This window comes from Electrona antarctica (assembly GCF_951216825.1).
Source record: "Electrona antarctica genome assembly, chromosome: 2".
In the NCBI taxonomy this organism is placed as follows: Eukaryota; Metazoa; Chordata; class Actinopteri; order Myctophiformes; family Myctophidae; genus Electrona; species Electrona antarctica.
In genome coordinates, this window is record NC_136807.1 from 17,960,989 (window position 1) to 17,988,832 (window position 27,844).

At 42.6% G+C, this 27,844-nt stretch overlaps 1 protein-coding gene across 1 annotated transcript; it reads left to right on the forward strand.

Moving 5' to 3' along the window:
• The first annotated feature begins 5,233 nt into the window (after nucleotides 1-5,233).
• On the forward strand, nucleotides 5,234-27,472 carry ccdc120a (coiled-coil domain containing 120a). Its single transcript, XM_079514094.1, has 12 exons — nucleotides 5,234-5,373; nucleotides 13,380-13,636; nucleotides 13,959-14,052; nucleotides 19,111-19,241; nucleotides 19,448-19,507; nucleotides 19,800-19,920; nucleotides 21,844-21,900; nucleotides 23,259-23,349; nucleotides 23,601-23,687; nucleotides 24,226-24,824; nucleotides 25,013-25,268; nucleotides 25,466-27,472. The coding sequence occupies exons 2-12, from the start codon at nucleotides 13,586-13,588 to the stop codon at nucleotides 25,569-25,571; spliced, it is 1,653 nt and encodes a 550-aa protein (XP_079370220.1). The 5' UTR covers nucleotides 5,234-5,373; nucleotides 13,380-13,585; the 3' UTR covers nucleotides 25,572-27,472.
• Nucleotides 27,473-27,844: the final 372 nt, after the last annotated feature.

The following is a 27,844-nucleotide window of genomic DNA, read 5'->3' on the forward strand; positions in this document are numbered from 1 at the left end:
CTGTGTACTGGTCATGTGGACTGGTCTGCCCTGTGTACTGGTCATGTAGACTGGTCTGCCCTGTGTACTGGTCATGTGGACTGGTCTGCCCTGTGTACTGGTCATGTGGACTGCCCTGCCCTGTGTACTGGTCATGTATGGCAGTGGTTTTCAACCAGTGGTGCAGGTCCAGCATGGAATTGTGGAGAAAATCTTATCCAATGACAACAAAATATTCTTTAGTTTTGGGTCTGTGAGGCTAAATGTCATCAAATGGTGGTCCGTGGCTCAAATGCTGAATAAATAATGCCCCTTGATATGAAAAGGGTTGAAAACCACTGATGTATGGACTGGTCTGCAGTCTACATGTGTTTTGTGGATTTGGAGAAGGCATATGACCGGGTCCCCCAGGAGGTGCTGCGAGTAGTATGGGGTGGGGGGGACCTTGTTGAGGGCCATCTTGCGAGTGCTGCAACAGAGGTTGCTAACCCCTGTTGCTAGTCTAATGTAGACTTACTTTCGCAATGTCATTGACAAATCCTAATGTGTAGCAATAAAGTCTCTAATTGGTGGAGCTTGCGTTACTATGTGTGTATGAAGTGGTGTATGATCACCAGTAATATCAAAGCCAAAGATGCACCAGTGGCAGTGTCTGTGTTATTAATTTAGTTTTTAGAGGTTGCGCTGTTGTCATAATGTGTCAACATTGGGTGGGCAAATGCAAAGTGCCCACCATGTCGACACCATGGCGCCCAATATGTAGGCCTATTTTGAGATTGGTCCGCAGTCACTTAAAATGTTTAACCCAGACACAGAATGCCAGAAGATAAACAGCTGGTTGGAATGTGAATTGTTGACCCAGTTTTGGTGGCTGGTCTGATGTGGCTCGCAAGAGCCAGAGCCAGATCACAAGAGCCAGATCCCAATACTCAAAGTTCTACCTCCTCGTACTCGCCTTCTCTGCCCTCCGTCCTGCAGCATGGCATCAACATCTAAACCAAATTCACTGTTGTTTGTTTATTAACAGAGTTAAACCTAGTGGTGTGGACCACAATGGAAATAAGCCCCCATGGCTCGTTGTGTTATCCTTTTTGCATAACCTTTGACTGTACTACCTGTACCGTTGACAAACTTGTTGATAAAGTATTCAATCAATTGGCCACATAATGTGTACATATGTGAAGTACACAAGATGGTCACATATTTCTCCAGGTCACCAATTTCACCTGAACACTGCCATGCTGGAGGATGAAGGAGGCGAGGAGGCAGAGATTTGAGTACTAGGATATGAATATGGGTGTTCTCTGGTAGGAAGCCAGCAAGGAATTGTGGTCTTGTCACTTCACTAGCAACTCTGGTCGGGTTGTTAGCAGGAAGGTAATCTGGTGGAGATAGCATGTGTTAAACCTGATATGCCCATATACAGTATAAGCACGACCACATCTGCTCTGACAAAGGCCTCGACTAATTGACTCAGACATATCGGTCGGATCGGCGGTGCAACGTAGTTGTGACGGACCTGGTTCTCTACATTACACCCTCCCAAGGCCGACTGTGAAGCTTAGGGAGTGGGTGGAGGGAGGGGGTATTGGCAAATTACAACATTTTGAGAAAATAAATAAACAATGCGTCATGGATGCTACACATTGTGAGCTTGTAGGTCGACTAAATACTGGCATAATACTCACCCCAGAATCGAGTTTGGAGGGACATAAATGCTGTGTGCTTTCAAAACATGCACTATTCACTCCTATTCACTGCATTACCGGTCCTTATAGTGTCAGGTGAAAAGAAGCGGCTCTTGACTCCATGTGTGTCAGAGGAGACACGTTGTTGTCAACTCAACACGCCATACCTCGGACAACAGTGTGGGTTGCCACTTGGCAGCGAGAGTACTCATGGGGAACTGGCAACATAATGATATGGTGTTCAACCATCTGAAAAACCAAGATGTCATGTGGTCGTAAATATGGGCAAGTTTAAAATGAGGGGGAAAACATATAATTATTATGAATTTCAGAATCTTGTCAGTTATTTTTTTCAGCCACTATTGGTAAGGTTGATCATGAAGTATGAAGAATGACTCAATGGAGAGTATGTGACACATTCAATTGTGCTGTACTGTAGCTTATTTGTGTTGTGTGCTTTGTGCCATTTTTCTGAAGTCTTGCAGTGCTTTTCTGTCTGTATAGTATATGTCTCTCTGCCGCCATACTATTGTACATCCTTTCAGTGAAATAGGCTCTTTCCAAAACATTAAAACAACAATCATGCATATTATTTCTAGTTACAGATTCACTCTGTACTCAATGCTAGTAAGATCCTTTGGATGCTCCCTTGGTGAACCATCCTTTGATTTAATATTTACAAGTGTAGTGCCTATTTGGAGCGCATGCCCATTTATAGTGGAATGACTACTTGACCCCCGGAACTTACAGCTTTCTCAAGGATCATTCATCCGATCAATTTCATACTTGACACTGCTCTCCCTAGTATCCCCAGCAATACACCCGGCAAGTGTAAAATCGATCGGATACAGCGTTTCATGGAATATACAGGTCAATCGTTGGGTAGGGATGTGACATCAAGAGATTTCTTTCTTAGGTCCGGATCCTGGATAAAATTCCTGTATCTATGGGAACTTGTCTGGGATTGAGTTTGAGGCAATAGTTTAATTTTCATAGAGAATTTAGCCCATCAGCTAATTCATTTTAAATTAATTCACAGGGTCTACACAACCCTTTTTAAGTGTGACCTAACATCAGGACAGGTGGCACAGTTTTGCATAATATGTTAATGTTCTGACATGGGAATGCCCCACTATCGACTTAAGGTTTGGTCATGGGTGACTTCATTGCTGTCTGGACTGGTGCCCTGGGCCTCAGTTTTGCATCCTCACAAACTGTATCTCTTTGAAATGATGGCGCTTCATTGCGTATTTCTGTCTTACAAAGCAGATTTACTGCTTTTTACTTCTGCTTCTGGAGGGAGGGTGGGGAAAAAAGCAATTTATCGAAACACTGGGGGCGACTGGCAACAGATGATTAACAATATTTACTGTAGCCAGGTACTGCACACGCACGCACGCACGCACGCACGCACGCACGCACGCACGCACGCACATACACACACACACACACACACACACACACACACACACACACACACACACACCCACACACACACACACACACAGGCTGTCATTCTGACCAAAGGTAAATAAAACTTTCACACCGACACAAGAAACCACTTGTCTTTCACCCTGTCTTGATGTAAATTGTATCCGTGTTTGTCCTTCATGATAGAGTGTCATATGAATGGATTCACTAGCAAGCAACCAAGTTCATAGATTCACAGAGCTAAATAGAGAAGCTGGATATTGGAGGGGTGAGAGACAGGACAATGAGGACATAACTCTGTTCTTCAGGGAGTGGACAGACAGACATTCATATTTTCTGTTTCAGAGAGAAACAAGCCAGTGAGTCATTAGAACCAACCATTAGAGTCAGCCAATCTGTCAGGTTCTGCGCCACAGAGTGCCAGAGGGGGCCTGGCACGGTTTTGCACCCTTGCCATTTTCAAGTGCCCCCTCCGTCATTTCATCCTGGAGCCAAGCCTGCAATCAGTAGAACTAGTAATTATAACAAGTAAATCAGAAGAACCATTCAGGCAATGGAATCAGTTATTAAAACAAGTCAATCAGTAAAACCAGTACAACCAATGAGTTTGTTGAACCAGCCATTAGAATTGTCATTAGGAACCAGTCAGTCAGTCTTTACAAAACAGCAAATCAATTTAACTCTGAGATTGTACAATAGATTTTGCTGTGTAGAGACTAGAGAGAGAGGGTGATGAGCCTCATTCACATTATGTGCTGTAACCCAGTGGTTATCTAGACAATTAACCGGTATGTGTGAACGCAAATGTCCGACTAAGTAGGACATTTGCATGCAGCGGACTTTACGCTGCCAGCTTCTTTGAATTAAGTCAGTGTAAAGTTCTATTCAGCCCAAATGGCTCAATGTGTGAATGGACCAACGGTGGAGAATTCCCATGTTTCTATTTGAAATAACATTCTGCACTATATTTATAATAGTGCAGACTGCAGTATTGCCTGTAGATTACCTGTAGAAGTAGTACCTGTAGTACTACTACTGTAGTAAGGACTTTCTTGCACTGAATGAGTCTATGCGTAGCTAAATCACTTTAGTCTTATGGAGTTGTGTTGGTTTGTATGTGTTATTACATAGCCTACTCTTAGTAATTGGACCTGCAAATAATATTCAAATTGAAATATTAACAGATTCCATTCCAACAACCATTCTGAAACAGGGTAGCGTATTTCAGTATTAACTGGAGTGCTCCTTGGAGCACGTAAGTCATGTCTGCAATGTCTGCACTGCTAGCAGTCTTTCTATTGTGTTTAGATTTGATTTGAATGCTACGTTGACACCATAGCCCTCCCAGCCTATTGGCTTGTAAATGTTTGTTTTGTTTTACCACCAGGTCAGTCAATTTAGTACAATAATGGACCCCTGATGGTTTCTATAGAATAGAGAGTACTGAGGACACAGTACACACACTGCAACCAAAGAGGGAGAGAGAAAATGTAGTCCCTAAAAGGCCTCCTGTAGGCCTACTAGCTAATAGCCTACGGTTATTGCCTTATTGATTGATTCAATACTTTATAACAGTTTGCAAAAAGCACAGGAAGAGTATGTTTAATATACAGTGCTAAAAGGATTGAACCCATGAAAGCAATATGGCTTAAGTTTCCATGGGGTCCTCCTGTATCAATTCACTGTAGATGATTTGACTAATCACATACTTTAATCATGAATTAGTTCACTGTTATGGAAAATGAACTGTTGAATCTGTATTATGTATAGTTTTTATGTTGTTGTACTGTGTCTGTCTGTCATGGTCTGAGTGGTCTCTGGTCAAAGGAGGCGATACAATCCACATGGACGGTCAGAACGGACCATAGCAACTCACAGAGACAGGGGGGTGTACATTATTGTCAAATGGAGACAGCAAACCTCCATACAGCCTCTCTAAACTACAGTCTGTTTGAAGAAATGTGATCTCCGACTAGCGGAGATCAGAATATATGACTATCTTTTCATAGTTTTAACAGCAAATTAAAAAAAATACCGGTAATTAAACATTTGAGGGAACCCCCGTCCCGTTTGGTTTCGTCCTCAGCAGGCGGTATGAGAGCGAGTAGAGCCAGGGCCAGTGTAGTTTACTGTAGAACAGATGTGTGTTGCATAGTTTGGTTTAGTAAAAAAAAAATCTTTTTCGTTTTTACTTTTAACGTTCTATTTAACGGATTTAAAGGAACCCTTGCCGCGGAATCTTCTGTCTATCGGACCGGAATACGTTTGTGCAAAAGTAAGTTTCTACAATAGTGTATGTTGTAGGAGACTGGAGTTCAGTGTACAGAACTGTGTGAGTTTGTTGATGCATACCTGCTGGCTGGTCAGCCTGCACTCTCTCTCTCCAACCCGATGTGTGTGTGTGTGTGTGTGTGTGTGTGTGTGTGTGTGTGTGTGTGCGCGCGCGCGTGTCTACTGTCCGTCCGTCTACCCCACTCTAGTGGAGCGGAGAGAGTCAGAGAGGTCAAACATTCCTAACTGTAACCAACAAGACAGTATTCTGAGCAGTATTAATACGATTAGGAAAGAAAGTGGGGAGAGGGGAGTGTGTGTGTGTGCATGTGTGTGCGTGCGTGCGCGCGCGTGTGCGTGTAGGCAACTTGTCACTGTGACTTGGCATTGACAAAAAGTGATCTCGCTTAATCTTTTTACATTCAAAAGAAGTTGCAGGAAAAAGTACTGGACTTTGTCTTTTTGATATGTTCTACAAGAAAGCAGGGGTATTATTGTTGAAGTGGACTTCACACGACTACACCAATTATATCAGTAGGAGAGAGACACATCAGCTTCAAATATCCAAATTTGTCACTCAGCACATTTTTTGTTTCATCACTTCCAACATCATTCATCATTGTATCCTGTATCGTAGTATATGAGTAGTTCTCTCTCCTATTTGGATAACATTTGTATCCACTATCCAGGGACTATGCAGGTCTGATGTTTTCCTGCTGATATCAACCTTGCCCATCTGATTTCCCAGACGGCCTCTCTCTACCACTGACAGTGGGTAGAGAATTAATAGAGGTATATAATCTATCTAAATCTAAAGAGATGGAGAGAGACCCCTATCTCAACAAATATCTAGCAGTTTTGCTATTGGAATACAGAACTGTTTGACACTTCAGCGGGCAAGATCCTTTTAATACTTTAACAAAGGAATACACTCACACACATAGGTGGTTGCAGTAATTAGCTTTACTGATAAAGGGATCTATCCAGTATCCAGTTAGTAACAGTCATTGTTTTTTGTTCAAGAGTATTGTGGCCTGTGGGGTCTTGGATAGAAAGATCCTTGAGCCTACTAGATCGGGATGTGATGCTCCAGTATTGTTCGCGAGATGTTAATAGCACTTAGCAGCCACTGCTTAGCTGGCAGCACAGTCTTGTCAACGTGCTCATTTAGTGGAGGCAAGGAAGCAACCAGGTGCTCAGGAGGTGTGCAGGTATACAAAATGTAAAAATAGTAAAAAGGTACTCCTGGGATCAATCAGGTTAACACATCTATAGAACAAAGCGGAGATCCGGGCACACTTAAAGGTTAAAAAGGAGGAAAACTTTATTCAACCGACATGTTTCGACCTATACGGTCTTCATCAGGGCTGTGTTTGCCAGTCTCTTAAGTCTTAATAGTCTGCTTCATTAAAACACCTGCTTCTTGCACTGTTGTTTTAGAGTGATTTGAAGGAAAGAATGTGTTTGGATTTGGAACTTGAGTTGTTGGTTATGTGTTGTACTGCTGATTGTTGGCTGACACAACAGTCCAGAATTTACTTGACTTTATTTGTTAATTTAGACGGCACACCGCATATTAATGAACATTACATAACAATGCAAGGTAAATTCACTGGATTTAGAAAATATGCTAATTTGCATCTGCAGTCCCCACAGAAATCATATATAAACAAAAACGGGCATACAGTGGAGTACATCTCATCACATTACACAGGGAAACACAGCCTAGAATGTAAATGCAGCAGGTACAATGTTACATGTGAGCATGTGGAATCTCAGTGCCTTGCTCAAGGACACAGTCACTACTGCAAGAAAAAAACTTGTTACCTTCTGTGAGAGTCTGAGGCCTGCAGTACCAGAGAACTCAGAGCCACTTGTATGTATTTGGGAAATTGGGACAGTGGTTTTGGTCAAGGTGCCGTACAGTATATTCTCCAACATAGCTCCTTCCCAATGCTTGATTTCTACTTCTAATATGTTGTGCATTGTGTCACACATGTCACAAAATAGGCGATCTACAGTATAAGCTACTCCGTGGTATGACTGAAAAATGAGCTGATCTACGCGAGACGCGAGTAGGCATGATGAGCTTGTAGACCTGCTGTTTTTGTATGACAAAGCATAAATCATGTACCTGCCTACTTCTCTCTCACTCTCTCTGTCAAATAAGTGACTGAAATTAGGGATGCTCCGATCAGGTTTTTTGGGACCGATACCGATCACCGATTTATTTCTCATGATCGCCCGATACCGATAGGACCGATACCGTTACTGATCTTGTGAAATGTTGCAAATTTTAATATTTCCAAAATGATTATTTCGTCAAAACTGTTCCTGTGTGTGGGGAGGAAGGGGAGAATGTTTAGGCCTGTCACAAAAATGCAAAATGACGTTATACTATATATCTGATTGACATTTATACCACTTAAATGGTGTAAAAGATCAGTTTCTCCAGATAGGGTAAATTGCCGATCACAGATAGGGTAAATGCCGATTACCGATCAGAGTGAATATCGGGCTCGGCCGATATGCGATCACCGATCGCATCTCTAACTGAAATGTTACAAACTGATGCCAAAACATCTGATGGGTCTGATGAAAAAAGTTCTTCCTGTTCTGGAAGTCTTCATTGTTGTCCTTTCTACTGGGGACCTCAGTGTCTCTAATTAGTTTGTCTGGTCTGGTTGGGTTTTCTTTTTTAAGCACTGGCTGCCTGCTAACCAGGGATATAAATCATGCATGTGTAATTAGGACTGTTGATAAGTTACAATGTGTGTTTCAGTGGAATAATGATAGTGTTAGAGTGACCAACACAACTCAAATGCAACCATACACAGTATGACACATTTGCCTGTGAAATGATTATTCTACATTATGATCAACAATTACAAGCAGACAATTATATGAATTTGCATTTGAAGGTAACCCGGAATAACAAGGCTGGAACGTAAATAGAACATTCAAAACAAATACCTGAACATAGTAAAGTAAAGAGTAAAGTAAAAAAGAAAGTGTGAGATGCAGATACACTTGTTCTTATTGGTTAATCTGGAATCTGTTCTCAATTCTACTGTTGCGCGCGCGCGTTCACGCATGTGTGCGTGTACACACACCAACAAACTGTTGGTGTGTGTGTGTGTGTGCGTGCGCGCGCGCGCGTGTGCGTGTGCAAACTGTGCACTGTGCAGGGTCTCTAAACCGTAAATGTGTTATTTCCTCCTAGTAGGAACACACAGCTCTCTCTCTCTCTCTCTCTCTCTCTCTCCTTCTGTTGCTGTATTAACCTCTCGCCAAGTCATCAGCTGTGAATTCCTCGCTTCCTTTCCCCTCTCTCTCACTCTCTCTGTGTTTATTGTCTCTCTCTCTCAGGTCTCACCTGTTTAGTGCTGAAGGAGGGAGAGAAGACAACAGATGGCTGACCCCTCACTTCCTCTCTCTCTATTTGTTTATTGACATAGCACTGAATTTGGATTTGAATTTTGATAAACACACACACCGAATACGGATAAGCGGTTGAAGTTGGATGGATGGATGGATGAAAAAGAAATGCTTAAATAGCATCACTATGAATCTATTTTCACATGTTCAATTATGACATCTGAAGGATTTAATGACATTTAAACAAAACAGTGTTTATGGTAAACAAATCAGGGATAGTAGTATAGTGAAATGTTATGTGAATATGTGGCCTAATAAGTCAATATACATACATTATGGGTCTGTGGCATGAAAAAGTTTGAAAACCTGTGTTAGGGATTCTGTCAGTAATATTAGTTTTATATAAGATCTACTCCTGCAGTACCAATCAGAGGCTAGTCAGAGAGAGAGAGAGAGAGAGAGAGAGAGAGAGAGAGAGAGAGAGAGATGAGGGCTATCAGAGGAGTGGAGACAACAAGCTGGAACATGAAAGAAGGAGGAATGTCAGAGAGGAGAGGCGAGAGAATGAGGGACGGAGGTCATTGTGGCTGCTTCTTGAGTGTGTTGATTATATATTATTATTCATTCCTTGCTATTGTCTGTGGTCTCTTTCTCTAGCACACACATACGGCACACAGCGTGTAAACAGTTATTATGTGGTTCACTCAGTTGACAACAGTTTGCGGTTCATTTTAATGTCCGATCAGTCCGTCATGTCCCACCTGAAGTTAAAGTCTTGAGTTTTGTCCAAGAAATCAGCTAGAAAGCAAGTAAGAAAGAGAGAATGCGGGGAGCGCACACTGATTCATTTACAGATGTTATTTTGCCTTTTTAAAAACACTCCTTTGTCTTCAATGGCATGGAGCACATACTGTACTTGTCACTAGTCAGTTGATGATTGTGAATGCCTCCTAACTGGTACACTTGACTAAAATGTAACCACAATTAATGTTATTATCTCTAGCTGTCTTTATGCTATGCCACTGTGATGAATGTGGCATCAGCAACAACAGTATAAGTAGACAGCAGCCCTTCTCTGCAGAGGCGACATTTTCCTGAGGTGAATGCTCCCACAATGAATGGCCTGGCAGTCATGTGTCATGTGCAGACCATGGTCATTTTCACATCATGGATTTACGTGCATATAATAGCATATAATATGCTGGTGCAGTAGTATTCACAGTATATGCACTTTCCAATGTGTGATTCCCAACACAATATGCTCCCAACAGCTATGTAATTGTCATTGGATAATTTGAAGGCTACAGAACCGATCTGTGTACAGTAGGTCAGTCACTTATGCACAGTGAATAAAGACAACAATAATAGTGGTAAAATGCTAAAATATGCAAATACAAAACAATGATGTGTCAGTATGTGTAAATATATATTTTAAAAAAACTATTATGAAAGATAGATGAATAGAAGAAACATGATAAATTGTGCTCTTCATTCAGGCCAAATAGTTCCACAACTTCCACTGGTAAAGAAAGAATGCTGTGTAAATCCGACGTGCTTCTCTATGAAGCAGTTCACCACCTCTTAGGGATGTGATTTGCTACGGGCTAGACGTTGGCTGCTCATCGCGGGCTGGGAGGAAAACAATATAGCCTGTAAGCTAACAGCTGTAAGTACTTCCTGTGTTTTAAAGGTCAGAGTTCATGACTAGTAGGGTTTTTTGCCATTTGTCTCTGTAGGACAATTAGTGGTGTTGTTTTCCCTGTAGAAACACATTTTGTTGCTCTTCTCTGTGGGACATTGTGTGATGTGTCTCTGGCACAGACAGACAATGTTTGCTTGTCTTTGTAGGGATGGACAAATTGTGTTGTTTGTCTCTTTAGGACAGACAGATTGTGTTGTTATTGTTAATCGTCTCTTGTAAGACAGAGAGTTTGAGTTTGTTTGACTTGCACACATGCACACACACACACACGCACGCATGCAGGCACGCACGCACACACACACACACACACACACACACACACACACACACACACACACACACACACACACACACACACACACACACACACTGATCACTCTCCTCTCTGAGAACAGGAAGAGGAAAGGGCAGGGCAGGAAATGGGAAACAGGAAAGCGGAAGAGAGAGAAGGAAACAGTATTCTCAGAGAAAGAGAGAGAGAGGCGACTGTTGACAGTCCAGTTTCATTACATAACCTGGTCACCTGCAGCTAAACAGTCCAGTTTCATTACATAACCTGGTCACCTGCAGCTAAACAAATGACAGATTTGAATGCAGTCAAATTCATGACACCATGTCCTACACCCTCATCTATAACATCAGCCTGCATCCTCTACCTAACATCCTCATCTTTATTTTTATGTTATCCTACGTTTTTTATAGTTTTTTTTTAAAAGATTTGTTTTGGGGCTTTTTATGCCTTTACTGACAGTGAACAGTAGACAGACAGGAAAGGGGGAGAGAGATGGGGAGTGACACGCGGCAAAGGCCGTCAGGCTCGGGAGTCGAACCCGCGGAACACCGTCCGGCTGGCTTGGCAGCGTAGGTGCCCAGACGGTTGAGCTAACCGTCCGGGCCTATCCTATGATTTTTGTGACCAATTATTTTCACCCTGTGTCAATTGTCTAATGGGGTGTGTAGCACCTTTAGGCTTACACTAGGTAAGCCTAAAGGCGCTACACACCCTCTGCCAACCTGGGGAGAGCAACGGACTGACATGTTTTTTTTAATGCACGAGGAGTCCACAGCCCACAGCTTCCCCAGCGGGAATCGAACCCAGGACCTTCTAGCTGTCAAGCAACAGCGCTACCGACTGCGTGACCGTGCCCCATTTTACAAATACTAGACCGGTGCCTGGCTGTAGAGCACTGAGACGGTAACGATGGAGGTTGGAGATCCATGCCCCACCCGGCTATGCAATACCCATTGTACCCGTGTCAGAGTACCCGTTCCACCCATCTCTGTCTCTCTGTGTCCCTTTGAGTTCTGTGTCAGGCATGCCCAAATATGAAGTGTTGTGATGTCAGAACAGGCCAGTTCAGTATATCGACCTTGGGCAGGGGCCCTATCCAGACCCCGGGCAGAGGCCTTTTGTGGCTGTTCTGGACAACCGTGGTTCCGACCGACTCGACACCGGGCACTGCACTCCCTGTGGGGAATGCATGTGACTCGACACCGGGCACTGCACTCCCTGTGGGGAACGCATGTGTCCAATTTGAAGTTGGTGGGGCAACGGTTCTCGAGTTAAGTGGATTAGAGCCGTACACACGTACGTACAGACAGATGTACAGAGACATGGTGCATTTAACATTATCATAAAACCTGAACCTTCTACTACGACCTCATCCTACAACCTCATCCTGCATACAGTACATCCTATAAACAAACACAGTGTGTGTGTGTGCGTGCGTGCGTGCGTGCCGTGCCGTGCGAGGCATCTCATCAGATATCAGGGATGTTTTGGCTACAGAGTCTCAGACATACAGTATGAACCCTTCACCTGTGTGTGTGTGTGTGTGTGTGTGTGTGTGTGTGTGTGTGTGTGTGTGTGTGTGTGTGTGTGTGTGTGTGTGTGTGTGTGTGTGTGTGTGTGTGCTAAGTGCTTGCGTACGTGTGTGCTGGTAGCATATGACTTCAAATGGGGTTCATACTAGACTTAGATAGCATTTGAAACAGACTTATAGCATGTCATGTAGACAGCACAATAATTGCATTGTATGTAGTCATAGCACATCATAGTACATATGTATAGCATAGTATAGTATATATGTATATTTAATATGTATAGTGTCATTATATATAGATATGTTCTAGTTACGTTCTTAGCTTACGCATGTTTCCTGATAAATGCATTTTATATATGTGATGTATTCCCATACTTTTGTTCTTGCCTAATGTAAGTCGCTCTGGATTAAGAGCGTCTGCTAAATGCCTAAATTGTAAATTGTAAATTGTAAATAATATCACGATTATTTATAACTTTAGCCTCGATTACAATTCATTCATCTCTATTAAAAATGAAAATAGACTGTTATTGTGTTATACTTGTATAATAACAGAGAATAGATATATTGCTTGTATTGTATTACTTAACAAAATGAATGTATCTTTTTACAGTTTCCATTAATAAAACATCTGAAACAAACATTAGTGCAAACAAATGTAGGCTCAAAGTAATCTCACTTCTACAACGAGAAACTGAAACTAAATACAATTAAGATTATTCCAGATCACCCCATCAGTGTCCTGGTGGTATAACAAAATAGGTCACTGTGGATGAGTTCAGAGGTGTTAGGATAATTGTATTCATATAGTCAGATCATCACAGGTTAACATATTTCAGCTCACATCTTTCAACACACCAACCAATTAGCAGAGAGAATGTGAGTCACAGAATTGAATATGTCACAATTGTAGTGAGACCGTCAATGTTACAGCTGGTATGCTATGATATGATAATGAAGACTTCTTCTGCATCATTAACCTCAATGAACCACAGCTCCCTTTCACTGTTCTCTTCTTGCTGACATAATGCTGAAGGAGTTTATCTGAGCTTTTCTGAGTACCCAAAGTCGCTTATCTCATGTTTTTTTTGTCCATTTCACTCTCAGCTGCTGTGCCAACTTTTAACTGTGCCACCTGCAAACCAACCGGATTACTGCAGCCACACACTAACCCAGAGTCTGCTAGCCAAACCAGGTAGCCAACCAACCAACCAACCAACCAACCAACCAACCAACCAACCAACCAACCAGTCTGCTAGCCAAACCAGCCTACAAGCCAACCAGTCTGTGCTAACCTGCCAGCCAGATGGTGTATGGCCTATTCAGGTTTAACCTACTGGAGCGTCCATGCGTTAAACTGTAAGGTAAGATTCTGATTCTGATTATTCTGTTGATTATTAGACTGTCTGTTATTGTTTGTAATGATCTCTGCCATACTGGAAGCCCTGGCTGGCTACTAGGCAACCCAGCCTGGCAGAGATATCTGTTTTGGAGCAGTACGTCACTATTTGACATAACAGAGGTAATCACATAACAGCTACAAGAGGTGTCACCAAAAATACTTTATTTTACACAGTATGACTTTCAACGTCTTAATAATTGTGCGTCCTTTATTTTCACAGAATTACATGGATAGATAGTTTGATTGATTGATTGATTGATTTGTATGATGTATCGTCTCCTCAGCAGGAGAACGTGGTGAGCGAGGAGGAAGGGAGGGGCACAGACACATGGGACACAGATGTCATGGAGGTCAAAGGTCATCTCATCACTGGGTCAGGTGAGAAGTCGCTGGATGTGTGTGTGTGTGTGTGTGTGTGTGTGTGTGTGTGTGTGTGTGTGTGTGGTCACACTACCCCCATACCCACAACCTTATTGTCTCCACCAGGCCGAAGGCATGGGGAGAGAGTATGTTTTGCACTCCGTCCGTGTGTGTGTGTGTGTGTGTGTGTCCTTCCTTCCGTCCTTCCGTCCGTCCGTTATCAGCTAATCTCCGGCACCGTTGGCCCGATCCATGCCAAACTTTGCACACACACTCCCTGGATGCCAACGACAAACCTCTGCCCCAAATATTCCTCAACGGCCTGTGATAGCGCCACCATGAGGCCGATTTAGGCAAAACACATTTCTGTAGATAACTCGTAAACATTTTATCCATACATCACACAATTCGGTATACACTATCTCCATAGTCATGTGATCAACACAGATCTGCACAATTTCCCATCTTCCATCCTGTTTGGCTAAGATTGGCTTCCAAAGATCACATGATTGGTCCGTTTCGAACAAAATGCCACAAATCACAAACACAGTGTCCAATTTCCATGAAATTATACACGCACATTTCCACTAGTAGCTAGGCGGGAAATAGCTGTTTTCAATACATGATAGTTCAGTTGGTGATGAAAGCATGAAATTTGGCACAGATGACCTTCATATGACCCTAATCGATAATCAACCTCCGGCCACGCAGAATTCCAATTTTTTCAAGGTGGCCAGCCAGTTTTAAAAATGGCTGCAACTGTACATACGTTTTTGGACTATATGACTTTGCTGGGGCTGTAAATATTTTATTTCCCCTCAATTTGATATAAGAGAATATGTTCTGGAGGTATTTATACCAAGTACGATATAAAAAGTAACATTAGGTTCCAATATGGCGCCATGTTTTCCAATATGGCTGCCAATAAACTGTATAAATGTACATCTGCTTATGGTTAATGCACAGTTGGTGATACAAACATGAAATTTGGCACAGATCACCTTTATGACACCCTAATTCATAATCAACCTTGGGCAATGCAGAATTCATACATTTTTCAAGATGGCCGCCAGTTTTCAAAATCGCTGCAACTGGACCTACGTTTTGGATAATATCACTTTGCTGGGGCTGAATCTTTGATTTTCCCCTAATTTTGATATAAGAGAATATGTTCTGGAGGTATTTCTACCAGGTAAGATAACAAAATTACATTAAGTTCCAATATGGTGGCATGTTTTCCAATATGGCTGCCGATAAATTGCATAACTGTACTACTCATGATTCATGGCTCATGGTTAATCCACAGTTGGTGATACAAGCATGACATTTGGCACAGACCTTTATACCACCCTAATTGGTAATCAACCTCGGGCCATGCATAATTCCTCAATTTTTCAAGATGGCCACCAGGTTTCACCAGTTGAAATGGCTTCAACTGGGCCTATGTTTTGGACTATATCCTTTTGCTGATTCTGTAATATTTTTTTATTTCCCCCTCATTTTGATATAAGAGAATATGTTCTGGGGGTATTTCTACAGAGTAGGATCAGAAATAACTTTAGGTTCCAATATGGTGACATGTTTTCCAATATGGCTGCCGATAAATTGCATGAATGTATCTGCTCATGGATAATACACAGACCGGATACAAGCATGAAATATGGCACAGATCACCTTTATACCACCCTAATTGGTAATCAACCTCGTGCCATGCAGAATTCCTCAATTTGGGAAGATGCCTGACAGGTTTTCAAAAGCCCAATTGACAAGTTTTTATTGTGTTATTGCAGTACCAGGGTACACTGGTTGACACTATAGCTGTGATACTCAGCATGGGGTTCAATGCTAATACATTTTCTAGTTTCCTAAATGCTGTTTAGCTTGCCCCAAATTAAAGTTAAACAGCCGCACCTGAATTGACATGATGTGCCAGCGCGGGAGAGCCGAGCCAAGGAAGACAGGGCTTTAGTCTTTCGGAAGGTGTACAGATCATATAGGAAATACATAGCATTGGATGAATGATCGGACTGGGGGTAGGATAGTGATGTTACTGAGCCCAGCCCCGTTGGATCCCATAATTGTAGTGTATTTTTTGCCAGGTGGAAACCTGGCATACAACAGCTCATTTTATTTTAGTGACCTAGTCATGATTGACTGCCCCTATTAAAGCCAATGTATGTGTGGTCAGACTCCCAGTCTGACCACATACTCTGAAATGCTGCTTAAGCTATATGAGACTTGTGTAGCAAATCGCGTAGTAGCAACCTAGTCATGATTGGCTGCCTCCGAAGCCCTCACACGACGCAACGCGGCCATAACAAAACACAGTGATTGAACTAAGTTGTTTTTACAAAATGAATTGCATGCCAATTATTTTTGACCCCAGGCAACTTGATGATGGAATTCAGTTCAGAAAAAGGAAGTTAATATCAGAAGAGAAGTGTAAAGTATCTTCGGCTAAATTCACTCGCAGCAGCCTTAAAAGTAACATCTGCCCATTTGCGCCACATTTTAAAGTGATTTGGTAGCTTTTGAATGACCTGTAACAAGACAGACAAAACTAAGAATCTGCACAAAGCCATAACTGCATACCAAGCTGCAAAGATGTGCCAAAAACCTTCACCAAGCTTTATCGGATCTAAGTTTGTGTATGGTGATGGTGACCATATTTCAAAATATGCCACGCTATTTGAACCTAGGTCATTGAAAACCTAAATGGATCCTGTGTATGGTAATTATTAATACAATTATTATTTAAGCACATGTGGTGTTGGAGCTCATGTTATAAAATCATGTGGATTAACCATAATCATTTATCGGCAGCAATACTGGAAAACATGACGCCATATTGGAACCTAATGTTATTTCTGATCTTACTTGGTAGAAATGCCTCCAGAACATGTTCTCTTATATCAAAATGAGGGGGAAATTAAAAAATACAGCCCCTGCAAAAGGATATAGTCAAAAACGTAGGCCCAGTTGAAGCCATTTCAACTGGCAAAAACTGGCGACCATCTTGTAAAATGGAGGACTTATGCGTGGCCCGAGGTTGATTACCAATTAGGGTGGTATAAAGGTAATCTGTGCCAAATGTCATACTTGTATCACCAACTGTGGATTAACCATGAACAGATGTACAGTTATGCAATTTATCGGCAGCCATATTGGAAAACATGCCACCATATTGGAACTTAATGTTATTTTGTATCTTACTTGGTAGAAATACCTCCAGGACATATTCCCTTAGGTGGAAATCAAAGATTCAGCCTCAGCAAAGTGCTATAGTCCAAAATATAGGTCCAGTTGCAGCCATTTTTAAAACTGGCGGCCATCTTGACAAATTTAGGAATTCTGCATGGCCCAAGGTTGATTATGAATTAGGGTGTCATGAAGGTGATCTGTGCCAAATGTCATGTTTCTATCACCAACTGTGCATTAACCATGAGCAGATGTACATTTATGCAGTTTATTGGCAGCCATATTGGAAAACATGCCGCCATATTGAAACCCAAAGTTATTTTGATCTTCTCTTATATCAAAATGATGGTGAAATCAAAGATTTACAGCCCTAGCAAAGTGATATAGTCCAAAACGTATAGGTCCAATTGCAAACTGGCGGCCATCTTGAAAAATGGTGGAATTCTGCGTGGCCCGAGGTTGATTATCAATTAGGGTCATATGAAGGTCATCTGTGCCGAATTTCATGCTTTCATCACCAACTGAACTATCACATCAATTTCCCGCCTAGCTATAGGCCGAGGACGACATGCCACTATCTTTTTCCCAAATCAGCCTCACGGTGGCGCTATAACAGGCCAATTCCTGTTTTTACCTATAACTGCATCGACAACTTATGTATGTGCACTCCCTAGAGGCCATGGAAAACATTTTCCCTGCATCCCTCCACATCTGCCGGTTATAGCGCCACCATGAGGCCGATTTCTGCAAAACCCATTGTTTATGTAGTCGCACAGATTTCATCCAAATCTCACGCAAATCGGTACACATGATCTCTGTAGTCATGTGATCAAGACCAGCCTGTTGGATTTCTCAGATTCTACACTGATTAGCTAAGATTGCCTTCCAAAGTTTTCAGGAGTAGCCCGTTTTGTACAAAATGCTGCACATGTCCTGCTCATCCAGAATTCTATCCTCAGAGATGCTATGAGTGATCTGGCTCTGCATTTCCTCAACAAAATGAAGACAATTGTTGCAAGAAACAAACAAACAAAAAAACATTTATATTACTCCTAAACATTTTGCCAAACATCACACACACTCCTATCCTCCTGGTGGAGACCTGTGCCCAGAAGGGCACCTTTTCTAGTCTACTGCTATATCTTAACCCTGGCCTTCTACAGGCAGGTGTTCGGGTCAATTTCACCGTGTTTAGTGTGATAGAGAAAAATCCCATACACCCACAATGGAATTTTTTTACTGGACCATTCTCACATGTCCCAGGAATGGGTGGGCCAAAGGAGAATTTCCCAGCTCCATTTCATTTCTTTTTCGGAATATGTCTTAAAATAATATGCAAGTTTTTCACCAATTTTGCCCCACTATGATATGATAGGGCCCCCCATGATATCTATTATTCGTTTGTGAAAAATGATGATGAAGAGTACCTCAAGTTGCCTTGTATTGCTGTACTTCAATATATTTTGATGAGAATTTATGGAATATTTTACATTGGGTAAAATGATTAGTGATGGTGTGACAAAAACATGCGTACGTGTGTTTGTCTTGACGTAGACCCTGTGCGTTGTGAGGACACTAACATGTGTGCGTGTGTTTGTCTTGACGTAGACCCTGTGCGTAGTGAGGACACTAACATGTGTGCGTGTGTTTGTCTTGGCGTAGACCCTGTGCGTAGTGAGGACACTAACATGTGTGCGTGTGTTTGTCTTGGCGTAGACCCTGTGCGTAGTGAGGACACTAACATGTGTGCGTGTGTTTGTCTTGGCGTAGACCCTGTGCGTAGTGAGGACACTAACATGTGTGCGTGTGTTTGTCTTGGCGTAGACCCTGTGCGTAGTGAGGACACTAACATGTGTGCGTGTGTTTGTCTTGGCATAGACCCTGTGCGTTGTGAGGACACTAAGCGGTGGGCGGAGCGAATTACAGAACTACAAGACAGGAGGCGGAATCTCCAGACACAGCTCAGCACCCGATTGGCTGAGCTGAAACGCATCTGCATACAGGAGGCGGTTAGTGATGACATCATGACAACGACACACACACACACACACACACACACACACACACACACACACACACACACACACACACACACACACACACACACACACACACACACACATACACACAGTGCTTATTTAGTAGAATGTAACAGTGATGACAGACCAGTTGAATGATGAATTGATGAATGACTGTGTGGTTTGTGATTGCTCAGGAGCTGACAGGGGCAGTACCAGCTGATTACCCTGTAGAAGGTGGAGAGAAGAGGGGGGAGGTGAGACCCAAGCATCTGTCTGTCTCCAATCAGTACTGTCTGTCTCTACATAGAGATGTAGGGCAGTATTATGCGTGTCTTAAGTACCAGGTCTTATTACTTAACTTAAGACCATTTGGCTATTCTGAGTGGCCAAACAGCATTGACCACGCCTCCAGGTCTTAAGTTAAGTCATAAGACCTGGTACTTAAGACACGCATAATACTGCCCTAGACTGATTGTCTAAATTAATTTGATTTGGTTATCACTTGAATAAATGACTATCTGTGTGTGTCTGTGTGTATTTGTATAGGAGGAGCGTGTGAAGCTGAGGAAGACTTTGTTCAGTGGAGCTCGGCGAAGACACACAGACTCACAACACAACGCACACACGCACAACAGCAAGAGAACAGTACACAGAGGATGTCATACAGGTATGCAAGGACCTTGAATGTGTGTGTGTGTGTTCCATCAATTTATTTCCAAACTACCGGCTGCTGGATTGCTGTCGAATTTGCTTTGCACCTTCATGCTCCCCGGAGAATGGTCTGCACTGATTTTGTTGACCCCATGGCCTTTCCACCCTTATATCAAAATGTGGTCTTTTACACAGGATATGTCAAAATCTAATGAGCAGAATGGCAGTTTTCCACTTTGTCCTGTGGCTCCTCCATTTTGATTGGTCTGTTGAAAAAAAGGTGACATTGATGAGTGGCGTGCCTCTCCAAAAATGTAACTCTTGCCCAGGGCACTTTGCCAAAATATGCTGGACGCCTGATGCTCGGCTGATGAGCGCTCCTAGCATGTTTTTACACCATAGAAATGTATGGCAGAAAAGCACTGGTAGCTTTAAAAAATACTTTCTGTAGACAAAAGGTATCCTCCAGTGCAGCATTTCCCTGCTATTTAGAGAGTGTGGTAGATAGCAGATTGACCTATGTATGCAGCCCACTGCATACATGCAATAAAAAAAACCAATCTAAATGCAACTCAACAATAGAAATGCAGATAAACTATTTTCAAGTACTTGATTTTTCATGTTGTGAATAATAATAACGATGTCTCTGTACGTGTAGACCGTCGCGGCGTCGTCCCCTGATATTATCGGATGATATTAAGATAACTGTATCGGTTTTATATCATGGAATTAACACAGTATTATGTCTAGTAATTTTATTATAAAATGAGGCATAATTCTATGCCTAATTTTGATATTAGGAATTGATAGGAATTAAATAGTGTCCTGAGTCCTGCCATTCTTTCTCTGTCTCTGTGCAATGGACAGCGATGAAAGTACTCAATCCATTTTAGAACTCCGATGCAAGACACACGGGAGAGGACACTGCATGTCTCATTTTTAATAGGTGGTTTATATAAGAACTAATAATGAACTAAGCGTGCATGTCAAGATATCACAAATGTGTGTTGGACATAGCCTAAAGAAGGAGAAATCGCTGGAGGAAGATGTGATTTTTTTCATGCCCATCTCCCCCAACTCCTGAAATCATAATCACATTATTTTGCGCAAATAGCAATGCGCCTACTAGCTGAACTACCCATTCTCTTAACCCATTAGACCTGAGACCGTTTAAAAAAATAATAATCTGAAAACTTTAATAATGTTATATAACAACAACAACAACAACTAATGTGACACAGATGCTGTACCGGATTGAACGATAAAGGGGACACACCCATGACTAATTCAAAGGCTTGTTAAGTTGTGCCCAGATAACGTGCTGTCTAACTATAGTGAAATTGAGGCAGACACACACCCAGACGCAATTGCGTCCTGCACCCTGTTACATGGATCGTAGGCTTGTTTAAATCGGATTTATCCGATATAGGAATTGGGAATTATCATAGAAAGTTCTTCTGTGAGACACATCCAGTACGATGCACTGTTTATACCCATAATACTGTAGTACAGTACAACGCAACAGTCAACAATGTACGTGTTTCGAAGGCCGATAGGTCGAAACGTGTACGTTGTTGACTTGCTGTGGCATATTAAAGACTTTTTAACTTTGTTTGTGAGTGCGGATGGCTACTTTGTTGTACTTTGTGAGGTACATTTATGCCAGGTTCCTCCACTTCTCTGTCTTAACCTCTCTCTCACAAACACACACTCACTTACGTGTTCTATCAGTAGAACAGAGGCCATTGTTGAGAGGAAGAGGAGGAAATGAAGCTCTTCCTCCCATTATTCACAGACCCTGCTTGTGTGTGTGTGTGGTGTGTGTGTGTGTGTGTGTGTGTGTGTGTGTGTGTGTGTGTGTGTGTGTGTGTGTGTGTGTGTATGTGTGTGTGTGTGTGTGTGTGTGTGTGTGTGTGTGTGTGTGTGTGTGTGTTTTAAGATGATACAGTGAAGTCAGAAAGCAGTTCGACGTCTGACTCAACAGGACATGACAATGGTAATGGTAACACAGACATGTTGCTTGATATGGATAGGGTAGAACATGAGCAGGGGAAGAGATCTGGGTTTGATTCCCAGCAGCGTGTGTATTAACCCATTTTGACCTGAGATCAGATTCTAAAAATGTCTTCTACATCCTGACAGTTTTCTGAAAAGGCTATGTTTCTATGTCAGTCGTTATTCGTTTAAAAAAAAATAGCAGACCTAAAAGCTCGTAGCGCACCACTCGGTGGCGCGCTATGAGCTTGTAGATCTGCTATTTTTCAATAGCTAAAGCATAACATAATGCTAACACCAAAAGGGGTTCTCGCCCAAAATGGGTTTTAAGCTCTCGCTGGGTTAGCAATGACACATGTCAATGACTTGATTGGGAGAAAAAGGAAAAATAAACAATCTTAATTGTCAACTATACCTCACCTCAATGGCTATTTCTTTTATCACTGCATGAGTGTCGCGTCTCATTGCCGTTGCCAGAGAATGCTCTCCACTTCTGGAGAACGTGTCCAGCATGCCAAAATACAACAGCACTTCCATGTTTGATATTGAAGCACTATTCCACGAGAAGACATTTGTAATTATGTAATTATGTCATTGCAAGAAGCTGTGTGACAGTATGTATGTAGTGTAATTTAGTGTTTGTCACATTGTCAGGAAGGATTATTGGCTTGGCTTATATTAAAATGTTTACTATAGTTTCTCTTTTTATATTTTAAAGCTACCTAGCCAGCTTAGCTAAGTGAGTGATGAGTACTGTAACTCAAGGGTGTTGGGTGACAACTAGCCTACAATGCAGGGATTCTTCCAGACAGAGACTGAATTCATCAGCACAGAGACTATACAGTATAAGTCAGAAAAAAGATGCCACTATGGTATAATGTAGTTGTGTTTTCCATCATGACAGTGACACCAATGCATCACACAATATTTTGTGTGAGACCGCAGAAGTCCGCAGAAGTCTGCAAGGACCTTTACACAGTTTGACATACAAAATATAACATATAAAGTGTGAACCCAGTTATATTGTGTATTAATGTATTCTGAAATAAATATTGAGGTATAAACTTTTGTCCAATATTGTGCAGTCAGCATGCACATGCATGAGCACCCTCTCCAATAGCACCCCCTTCTGGAACACCTAGACAGGACACCCTGCAATGTGTTGTATAACTGGACACTAGTAGCCTTGCTTCCATTACTAATAGTTTGGTGACCTTGGTCCATTCAAGTTCTGTCACTCCCTCCTTCTAGTATCATAGGACGCGGTTTGTGATTGTTGTTGTTATAAGTACATGGTTGATTTGGTTGTTGTATGTTATATGTTGCTGATGTAGACATTATTCTACTGTGTATTTTCAGAGTGTCGCCCCCTGGTGTACAGTGTATCACCTGTAGAACTCTACTATGACATCAGAAACAGGAAGAACTCACTGGCAACTTCCAACAATAGGTATGCGCGCGTGCACACACACACACACACACACACACACACACACACACACACACACACACACACACACACACACACACACACACACACACACACACACACACACACACACACACATAATACCAACACAGATACAGAAACACTTGTGTACACTGCTTAATACAATGATACTCCTACACTCCTATACTAATACTAATGTGTGTGTGTGTGTGTCTGTGTGTGTGTGTGTGTATGTTGGGGGGGTGCTCTAGTCCTAGCCGTGTGTCCAATCCAGATGGGAGCAATGTTTTGACCACACCCCTCCTGTCTCGTAATGGACAAATCACAGTACACATCAGGTGAGCCTCAGCCTCTTCAATATCCTGATCTGTTGAACAAAAATACAGTTTACCCAGAATCCATCTGAGTTGTATTTGTTTCCGGGAGACTCCATGGACACGTGAAGAAACCATGAAGATAGCTAAAGCCCTCATTTCAGGCTCAGAAATTCTTTATTGCCAGTATGTAGGATGCATACGAAACTGGTTTCGGTCGAGACGCAAACAACATGAAAAAACAAGACACGTGCATTGCAAACCGCAGTGTGTACAATGTGTAGGACTGACAAACAGTGACAGCTAGGAATTATATATTTACCATGTAGCGTAATTAAAAAGCACTGGCTGTCACTTCTCTGTCAATTTCTGTCACTCCTTATGTCTTTCTTTATCCATCTAAACCCTAATTTATGCTCAATCATGCAATGGAGTCGTGTGCAGAGAATTGAAGACCTACAAGCGTTGTGAGCGTGTAAATCTGCTATATGTTCGCGCGCGACACTGGCGCGCGCGCGGGAGTATGAATCGCTCTTGACTCTCTCTCTTCTCTTCTCCACAGAGCAGAGGAAGGCCAAAGCCACAGACTCCTCCCCCAGCCTAACTTCTCCCCAGATGGCTCCTCCCCCTCAGTCCCAAGCCAACCGGGAGGACGGGAGGGGGACGGCGACAGATGCAACGAGGGTGGAGTCAGTTCCGAAGAGGAGGAGGGAGGCGTGAATGGACACAGCAGAACCGCCAGCCATGAACTGGCCAGAAGGGTCGAGAGAGGACGAGGAGGTTACAGTGACATCCTGCTGGACTACATCTGGAGCAAACAGCAGAAGACGCAACTGCAACGGCAACACTCCCAGGGCAACTCCAGGCAGCCAATCGTGTTTCAGCACTTCAGCGAAAACCCAGCCGCCACCCCCGCCGGGTCCAGGAACCTGCCGTGTGACGCTCATCGGGCCAAGGTGACTCGGACCAAATCCTGTGGGCCGTTTCCGCAGCAACACAACCAAGCTGACCTTCCGCTCCATCACTCTACTCATCCTCACCTCCAGCCTGACCCCCACCCGCACCTCCACCCCCCCTCCAGGCCCCCTCCCCCTCCTCCCAACCAGGAGGGACAGCTGGAGGAAGCCACGAGGAATCTACACAAAGCCCTGGCACTGGAAGGTAATTTTGCTCCTGCTCCTAGTACTGTAATACTACCACTATTACTATACTAGTACTACTTGTGGTACTACTAGTATCAGTACTACTTGTACTAGTGATCCTCATACTACGACTACTAGTAATAGTGTGTCATTTTAGTTTAATAAGTCAAAAGCAAATGTGATTGGTGGGTCTGTTTTGATTGGCAGGTTTAAGGGATTGGTACTTGCGGAACACCTTAGCCTCCAGCCAGTCTAACCAGCTGAATGGAAAGGTCAATGCGAAGGTGAAAGGTCCCGTCACCTCGGGAGGGGCCCTGCAGCGCAGACGGACCACTCATGGCGCCACACAGATTTCAGCCTATCAGATGGAGACAAAGCTTCAGTACCCGACCACAGCACACCATAAACCTGCAACACACCTGCCCCACTCAGTCACTTTCCATGGACACCCACTGCATGGCAGGTCAGTATGTTTATGAAAGGTTCATGTCTGTAGCATGTGAATCACTTCTCATTATAATGTAGGTTGTGGGCGTGCACGCGAGCAATGAAAGAGAATACTTGAATTCACCTAAATACAAAAGGCATGTTGGAGTAATTCCCTCGCTCTTTTCATCTTTGTCCCTCTCTCTATCTTGTCTGTCTGTGTGTCTCTCTCAGGTCTATGGATGGCTCTCTCTACCAGGACTCCTTCCCAGCTCAGAAACAGGAAATGCATCAGATGGAGAAAACAACAGAGCTACCTTCTCCTGGCACCCTGGTCTGATCCACGTATCAGGACACCTGGACAGTTAGACAGACAAGTCTTTTAACCAATCCTAGGCTGGTATCCTTGATGACGGCCATTGATGGTTGTTGGAACTGGTTGTTTTTTCTGTGTGCTGGGACCATGCACTAACATATTTTAAAATGATTCCACTCATTTAACTGACACAGACAGTGAGAAGAGAACTTCAACAAGCCACATTGGTTGTTGATCACATCACATGGTCACATTGGCCATTTAATCTGTTGTGAAGATTGAAGCTTGGCGATTGTTATAGGACTGTTCCTCTGAACATTTAACATAAACTCATTCTGATTCCAACTGAAACCAGTTAGCTAGTTATTGGAATCTGTACCTGCTGTAATTCAGTGCTAGCTCATGGTCGTCACAGCCGAGCTTGTGGAGATCTTTCACTTGTGGACTGTTAGAAGCTGCAGAACAGCTAGTGAAGCTAACTAAAGCCACGCAGTGTTTGCACGTCTGCAATATGTACCAACCCATGGTACCGGAATACGCTATGGTATGTAAAACCAATTTTAGCAAATGGTTTACTATTAAACGCCTAATTTATACTTGTGCAACGGTGTCTTGCACCAAAATAGCTGATCTACAAGCTTGCAAGGCTTCGCATTGTGAGTTTGTAGATCAGCTATTTGTGGTGTGCGACACCCACATGCAACTAAGTATAATGCAGGCTTAACAGTAGCTTGTCTTCAGTGCCACTGCTAAATTAGCACACGGAGAGGTGGTATATGTGAGTTATAATACAGTAGTAGTGGGAGAGCTCCCTGCTCAAGAGCACATCGGCAGTATTGGCAGTACTTTCTGTACTGCAGATTGAACCAGCAGTCCTGAATGGATTCTATCATCATCTCTGTCTATAACTGAGTGAACCTGTTGAAACCAGCTGTCAGCCATCACGACAACCTAACGAAATGCTCTAAACCAGGTCTAGAGACTAACATAGTGACTTTCACATCCTGTGTAAATGTATGTTGGAGCTCTAGTCTTAAGATGTCCTTACTCTTTCAATTCAGGTTCTCCTGCTTGTACAATCAGGTCAGATAGCCTACTAGAAAATGATAATAATCAATACGCCAATGTTTTATAATATGACCTAGACTTTTGATATTCAGTGTTTTTGCAGATGAATTTTGTCAGTCCGTAAGTTTTTAAGTGAAATCAGCAGCCTAATAATGGACAGACACGGGTCTACTGTCCTATCAAAACAACCAGCAAGTTATTAAAAAGAAAAAGAAAAAGGTTTATATATAAATATATATATTCCACTTTTGATAATCAGTGGAAGATTTTGATCAGGTCATAGTGCTAAGCCAAATGAACAGGATTAGTGACTCTCAGGTTTGTACTGGAAGACGCCAGCCTGCTCAGGACAGGCCACAAGGTGTATAATACAATCAAGCACAATAGAAATAAATGTGTAGAGCAGACATTTCCATTTATAGCAACGCTGTGCGTTCGTGTCAAACACACAGGAGAGGAAGTAATCAATGTGACGCATTTGTTCAATGTGAGGATGCACTGCTTATGGTATCCGATAGCAATAAGAGTCATGGGTCCCCATGCAAGGCAAAGTAGGTGGCTGCAACACGGACACCGGGACCCTTATAAGCAGCTATGCTTTTACATGTATATGAGCACGATATTGATAGTTCTAAATGTGGATAGCTTGTGGCTGTCCTTAATGTAACAGGTATCAACAAGACGGGACATGTTTTCCTACGCAGTCACTGTTGTTTGTCCCTGTTGGACAGTGTTGGTGTCTCTGTAGGACACTGGTTCCCAAACAGTGGGTCGGGACCCATTTGTGGGTCGCGGACACATTGTAGTTTTGTTTCCTACATTTGGTTTTTATTTAGTATTATTTCAAAACATTTTCAAAAAAGCAAAACTTTTCATGAATTAATAACAAAATCCAATGAAGAAATTAATGAAAAATCTAAGAAATTCCATAAATTAAAACAAATTAGAACAAAAGAATAGTGAAAATTGCCGATCTACTATTGTAGATCTGATATTTTCACTAGTTTGGGTCCCAGGCAAATATCCAATTTCTGCTTTGGGTCACGGGCTGAAACATTTGGGAACCACTGCTGTAGGACACCACCATTAGTATTGTTTGTCTCTGTGGGACAGACAATCTGTTTGTCTCTGTGGGACAGACAATCTGTTTGTCTCTGTGGGACAGACAATCGGCACCGTTTTTCCTCTGTAGGACAGGGAATGTCACACCGTCACAAAGAGAGTTGAGA

Bases quoted from the DNA above. Each gene is read 5' to 3' on its own strand.
- ccdc120a (XM_079514094.1), top strand. From the start codon at position 13,586: ATGGCCTATTCAGGTTTAACCTACTGGAGCGTCCATGCGTTAAACTGT. The intron at 19,508-19,799 runs GTGAGACCCAAG...GTATTTGTATAG, and splicing joins GTGGAGAGAAGAGGGGGGAG to GAGGAGCGTGTGAAGCTGAG. The intron at 24,825-25,012 runs GTAATTTTGCTC...TTTGATTGGCAG, and splicing joins CAAAGCCCTGGCACTGGAAG to GTTTAAGGGATTGGTACTTG.